The sequence below is a fragment of the Erinaceus europaeus genome, chromosome 10 (genome assembly GCF_950295315.1).
Source record: "Erinaceus europaeus chromosome 10, mEriEur2.1, whole genome shotgun sequence".
NCBI lineage: Eukaryota > Metazoa > Chordata > Mammalia > Eulipotyphla > Erinaceidae > Erinaceus > Erinaceus europaeus.
Genome location: NC_080171.1, coordinates 113,804,483 through 113,810,945, shown reverse-complemented (window position 1 = coordinate 113,810,945; position 6,463 = coordinate 113,804,483). Strand labels below are relative to the sequence as shown.

The 6,463-nt window shown below is 63.2% G+C and overlaps 1 protein-coding gene across 1 annotated transcript; it reads right to left on the bottom strand.

Moving 5' to 3' along the window:
* Positions 1-1,975: 1,975 nt before the first annotated feature.
* Positions 1,976-5,310, bottom strand: BARX1 (BARX homeobox 1). The gene is made up of 4 exons (XM_060198975.1): positions 4,844-5,310; positions 3,046-3,337; positions 2,868-2,952; positions 1,976-2,564 (listed from the first exon to the last, which is right to left on the bottom strand). Exons 1-4 carry the CDS (start codon positions 5,067-5,069, stop codon positions 2,400-2,402), a joined length of 768 nt encoding a protein of 255 aa, XP_060054958.1. The 5' UTR covers positions 5,070-5,310; the 3' UTR covers positions 1,976-2,399.
* Between the last annotated feature and the right edge of the window lie 1,153 nt (positions 5,311-6,463).

The following is a 6,463-nucleotide window of genomic DNA, read 5'->3' as shown; positions in this document are numbered from 1 at the left end:
CTGGGGCTGCGGCTCTCGCGAGAAGCCCGAGTCGCCCACTGCCCCCACCCCGCCTCCGGCCAGCCGCCCCAGAGCTCCTGCGTCTCGGCGCGACCTCGTTGGGTTTCTCTGGGTTTGGTTTCCCAGGACCTTGGGGCAGAGGAGACACCCGCGGCGGACGCTGGGGGAGGGAGGGAGGGGGCACTTCCCTTCGGAAGTCCCAGTCCTGGAATAAGGGGAGCCTGTGCAGCCCGGCTGGGAGGGGGCCCTCGAGTTGGTGGCCCGAGCGGGGTGGCCGGCCGGGTGTGGGGTCCGCGCGCCCGGGGGCGCACTCATGGCCTCGGCGGGTGGACGCGCCCCTTCACTAGGAACCCCGACGCGGAGCGCTGCGGGCCGAGCGGAACCTGGAATCGGCGGCAAATCGCCTCTGTCTGCGCCTTCGCCTCTGCGTTGGGTGTCTCCAGGCGTCTCCGCTACAAGGAAACCCAGAGCGCACGCTAGTCGACTCGCTCCCCTTCAACTTTCGGAGCTCAGTCTGCTGTGGTCACCCAGGCCCCCTGTCCCTCCAGTGAGCACAACGCAGCAGGCAGAGATTTAGGGGAGAAAAAAGAATCTTAAAATCGCAGCCCCGTTTGGGACACACACACCCCCTCCATCGACCACCGCCAGGTGACCTGGGTCCTGCTCAGGATCCGCCGCTGGGTCTGTGGGACTCCTGCGCGCCGCCCCCTTAGAGTGTAGGACCTTCCCAGCCCACTGGCCCAGTGAGAGCTGCCTTAGGGCCAATACCTCAGATTTAGTAACAACTAAGGCTCCAGCACGGACTGCCGGGGGGGGGGGGGTGAGGGGGGGTGGTTCGAGCCAGACCCCTCCTTTCTCGCGACCCTCCTTCCACAGGTGGGCTGAGTTGACAGTGGCTGTAGCTGTAGAGATAGAACTTCCGGGAGTGAAATGAAGAGGGTGGTGGTAATCACTCAGCCAGTCTGGTGCGGAAAGTTCCCTGAGGACCGCTGGATGGAGTAGGCGGGGTAACCGTGGGGCAGGGAGGGATTGGATGAGAGTTGTAGAGCGAGCGATTGTCTATTCTTCTGTGAGGCCAGCACCAAGCAGGTTGGGGAGTGGGGTGGGGTGGTGGGGAGCTGATGAGTAGTATGGGAACTGCAGACTGGTTTCCCAAGGACCCTGTAAATTAGGGGCATGCCAGAGTCGCTTGCGGTACTCAGAAAGCACTCTCTTTCTGACACTTAAACCAAAGACTGGCAAGTTTAGGGCCAGGGAGTGCTGGTTTTCGGGAAAGGATGATCTGATTAAACCTCCCAGAGTTGCAGCAGGTGAAGCCTCAGCAGTTGTCTTCAGTTATGAAATGCAAAAGGGTCTTGACTTGTGCCTGGACAGACCTGGTTCTTCCTGGGGCTGCAGGATGTCCAAGCTGCAATTTCTCCCTGAACTTTAGCCAGCATCCCAGGAGGAAGGAGGAGGACAGAAACACGCAGGCTCACTCCAAGCCCGGCCTCCAAGGATAGAGAGTCACGAGTACTTTCCACCAAGCTGTGCCCCTAGGAAATGCTGTCACCCTCTTGCAGGAACTCAGGCAGTACTCTGTCTGGCTATCTGGACCCACTTGCCAAGCGCTGGTGTGGCCTATCCTGGCTTTCCTCTGCTGGCCCAACCTTCTCAGGGATCTCACCGTTAAGTCTATCAAGTCCCAGGAAATAGAATTAACAAACCAAGCAAACTCTGAGCCCCTGGTCACTTCCATAGTGAGCAGTGTTTTGGGATGATCCCTGCTATAACCCTAATGCCACTGCACTGCACCCTGAGTTGGGAAGGTTCAGGCTGCGACCTTCCTAAGCCTCTGAGCAACCCAAGAGGGCCTGGGTCCTGGGTTACCAACAGCCCAGGAAGAAGATTCTGGAGCCACTGTGAATGTCCCTCTGACCACACTACCCCCTCCTCTGCAGACTTATCAGAATCCCCTTCATTAAACCTCTCTGTGTCATAAAATATTTTATTGGAAAAAAATACCACCTTTGCAAGAGAGGGGTAAGGCCCTGGCGAGGTCAGAGACCTGACCAGGCTGCCCGAGACGGATGGTCTGCGCTTGGCCGAGGGTCTCAGCTGCTCAGAAGCAGAAGTGTGCCAGGTGGCCTTGGGGCCCAGAGGTTGGATCCAGGGCGGTGGGGTGAGGGAGAGGAGGGGGTGTGAGTGTGCCACCCCTGGGCCGGGGCAGAAGCAACCTCCTGGCGCGGGTGGGTGCGAATCTCCCAGGCCAACCTGGGTGCTCGCTGGGGATTCACTTCAGGGTCTCTGTGCCCTCTTAGTTTGGCAGTCCCCAATTCAAGGAAATGCTTGGGAAGCAGACAGAGCAGAGCCCACAGGCGGTGTCCTAAAGGTGGTGGGGCTGCTTGGGCCCCGGGCTCTCAGTCCTCGAGGCTCCTGTCTCCCGCCTCCACCGGTGCCTCTGCTGACTTCTCTGCCTCCCTGGTGCGCTCTTGCTCTGAGAGCTGCTCGCTCGTGGGAATGGAGTTCTTTTTGGGCCGTCCTTTGGGCTTGGTGGGCGACTCCAGGCCTCCACCCTGCAGCACCTGCGGGGGTTGGGAGGACGGGAGGAGAACATTCTTGGTGCCTGGTGAAGGACCCCCGAAGGCCATCAGAAGGAGCCCCACCCACCTACCCACCTTCTGAAATGGTGGCCTATTTGAACGCTGCTGGGGGAAGTCACTAGGATGCTGGGTGAAGGGGAACAAGGCTACTGGGAGGCCTGGAGGTGGCCAGAGTCCAGGGAGATGCTAAGCATCCTCAGTGGGCCTGGCTGAGGGCATGTGATAGGCGCGCCAAAAGCCCCCAGCTCCTTAAAGGGTGCAGGAGGTGGGAGGGGGCACACTCACTATTTTTTTCCACTTCATCCTGCGATTTTGGTACCAGGTCTTCACCTGCAACTGGCTCAGGCCCAGGGACTCAGCGAGATCTATTCTGGAAAGAGCAGGGTGCACTTTCAGCAGGGCAAGAAGCCCTTCTTCCCCCCCTCCCCTGCCCCTTCCCCCACAGTCCTGGCCCCCGCAATACCTGTCCGGGGTGGAGAGGTACTTCTGCTTCTCGAAGCGTTTCTCTAGGCCCATTAGCTGCAGCTCAGTGAACACAGTGCGGCTCCTACGCCCCTTCTTGGCTTTGGCGCCTGGCTCCCCGGTGCCTGGCGCCTCCAACTTCCCTCGGAGCTGCAGCTCCAGAGGCAGGTGAGGTGCACCCGGGGCCCCAGGCAGCCCTGGCCCCGTGGCCAGAAGCGCAGATCCCAGCCCGGAGCAGCCTAGGGGAGCCAGCGGGAATTTAAACACCGCCGCCTGCTCTGCCTTCAACACCGCTGGGGTGGGGGGAGGAGAGAAAGAGAAACAAGTTAGCTCCAGCCTGGCCACTGCCACCCTGAACAAAACCTAGAGCAAACGTGCCAGAGTTGGCTAAGATGAGCCTTTGTGAAGCTGTTGTGGGGAGGCAGGGAGAAGAGGAAGGGCAAACTTTTGTGATCTGCCCGTGACCCCAGTCAAGGTTCTCCAGGCCCCAGCCCCCTTGGGGACTTGGGCATTCTCAACTAACAAGTTCTCAGCTCCCAAACGCAGAGAATGTCTTTTGCAGGAAAACAAAAAGGGGTAAAGAATGAAGAGGAAACAGTAGTAGGTTAGGAAGACAAGCATTTGTCCCAACCAAGCCATCATGGTGGCCGCGTTGTTTCAGAGTGTATCAGCCCATCCAGCAGGCTGCCGCTGTTCTTGGGCACAGGGTGGGACAGGCACAAGGCCTGGGGGTCAGAGGGGGTGGGATAGCCCATTTCCCCAAACTTTGTAACCTCTCAAGCGCTTCCCGTTTTCGGTTTAAATTCTTCCCTGTGAAGACATTCCCATTTCCAGGAGCCCTGAAGCGATTCCCTTTGCCCGTTTCAAACGAATTTTTTAAACTGTAGTGTGGCCAGCTGCAAAGGTTTCTTGGCGAGACTGCCGTGAAATCAGATTTAAAACGAACACCCGGCCCCAATCCCTGACGGGTGGGTGTCACACTGCTTAGAGGGTCTCTGGCCGCACAGGAAGGCGACCCTGGGTTGCGGATACACTCCTGGACAGTGGCCCCGCTGGAGTCTGCAAGGACCCTTGTCAGGAAGCGTTAACTGTCAGGAGCTTAGGTAGAAACCAGGTAAGGAGGCCTTGAGACAAGAGCGGAGAGGAGGGGAAAGGGAAGGACCCGAGCAGAGAGAGGTTGACCTAGGTGGAGAGAAGCAGGAAAGGCCCAGGAGGAAAACTGCGGAGAGGACACGCAAAGCAGGCAGGCCCCATGGAAGAAGAGAGAGAATCAGCAGAGCCTGGACGAGCAGGCGGTCCAGGCTCCACAGAGGCCCATCGAATGGCGGAGGCGCAAGGATCAGTGGGGGCAGCAGCCTACAGGCCTCATGTCCCCAGGCAATGCCCCTGGGCTCTGGGCCTCCGCAGAGAGCCGTAGTCTGCCTCCAGCACTGCACTGGGCATCGGCTTCTGACTCAGAGCCGCAGCTCTCCGCGCCCTGGGCAGCCGTGGCCACGCCAGCCCTCTCCCGCGGAGGCCCAGGCGCCCGCCACCTCGCGTGCCTCGTCGCAGGCCCGCAGCCCAGCTCTGCGCGCACCGTGGGGCCACCGCCTCGGGCCCCCAGGCTGGCTGGAGGGAGGCTCGGCCGGGCCAGGCCCGCGGGCACGAGGCCTGGCTTCCCGCTGCCCGGCCCCCGCAGCCGCCGCCTCCCAGCGCGGGCAAGCAGAGGACGCGGCCCCGGGGCCCGCGCCGCTGAGCAGAGAGGCGCCCGGCGGCTGCGCCCCCCTCCCACGCAGGGCCGGCCGGGGCCCCGCACCTACCCAGGTGGCTGTGGAAGGGCCGCGCCGCCAGCAGCGCCTGCACACCGAACTTGAGCAGCTCGCCCGCGGCGGCGGCGGCGGCGGCGGCGGGCGCGGCGCCCTTGGGTCCCGGCGGCTCGGTGAGGATCTCCTCGATCATGAAGCTGCGGTAGCGGTGCGGGCGGTGGTCCACGCAGCCCTCCGGCGGCCCGAAGCGCGCGGCGCCCGGCTCCCCCGGCCGCTGCATAGCTGCTGGGCGGCGGCGGCGGCGGCGGCGGCGCGGGGCCCGCGCGGGAGTCTAGGCCGGCCCGCAACTCGGGGCGGCGCGGGGGCGCCGGCTCATGCCCCCTCCCCCGCCGGCCGATCGGGCGGAGGCGCAGGGCGCGGGCGGGGCGCGCGGGGCTCGGCGGGTCGGACCCGGGACTGCGCCCCCGCCCCGCGCCGCCGAGCCTCTAGCCCGGCCGCCCCGCGTCACGGCCCCGCCCCTCCCCGCCCCCCACCCCCCGGGCCGAGCCCGAGGGAGGGACGGGAAGGATGGAGGAGGGGGTGCGCGCCGGGGGCCGGCTGTCCGGGACCCCAGGAGAACCAGCCGAGCGCACGCCCCGGCAGGAAAGCGAGGAAAGCGCCGGGAAGCGTGGCGAGGAAACCTCGGAGATGCGAGAATAGAGCTGGAGAGAGGTGAGAGAGGCCAAGCGCGACGGTTAGGGCCACCCAAGATGCCAGACTGAAGTGGGGGTGCCCGGGACGTGCGCACAGGGAGACAGACCGACGAGGGCGCAGAGCCAGCGGGCTGGGACGTGCCGGAGGGCACAGAGGCGGGCCGGGCAGAGAGAGGGTGCAGCTGGCCGGCGGGAGGCTTGGGGCAGGGGAGAGGGAGTCCCATGGGGGGGGGGGGCAGAAGCAAAGGTCTCCCGGCTCCGTGGGGACAGGTTATCGGTTCGCAGTCTCTGGGCCAAGGCAGCCCCAGACATGGGTACAAGCCGCAGGCCAGGGGCCGCACCTGCGCACTCAACTTAGCAGCAAGGCTTCGAGTTTCCCAGAGCTGCCCGGAGAGAAGGCTGACCGTGGGGCTGTGCTCATACAGCCGGACGATCTGCAGGCTGACCCTCCTGCATCCCCTGACGCCCTGGGTGGGTTTGTTTGTGCCACTAACAAGAAGAAGAGATGGATGTGGGTCACCTGTCTTCTACTGCAGACCAGCAGGGAAAGCCAGCACGACTGGCACTGGGTGAGTTGGGTGTCCTGAGAGTCTGGACACTAGCTTCTGGACACTAGCCCTGCAGCTGCTCTGATGGGGACGGCTGCTTTGCCCTCCCTAGCTCCTGCTCAGCATCTTTGTGGAGTAGAAGTCCTTTGGCCCTGCCTCTCCCAGCCACATCCCTGCCCTCCTCTGGGTCCCTGCCCCTGATCCATGCTGAGGAGCTTGGCTCTAGAAAGACTGTGAGGATTGAGTGGGAGGGGGTGGAGTCACTTGCGGGGTCCACAGGGCATCCTGTGGGCAGTGAGTGGAGGCAGACAGGTGTTCTTCCCCTCCCTTCCCACCCCTGCTCATCTGGGCTCCTGAGCTACTTCAGCCTCCTTTGTGGGCTCTGCCCTGGGCCTTGGTGTGGTCACTGCTGGGAAGTCAGAGCAAAAACTGAG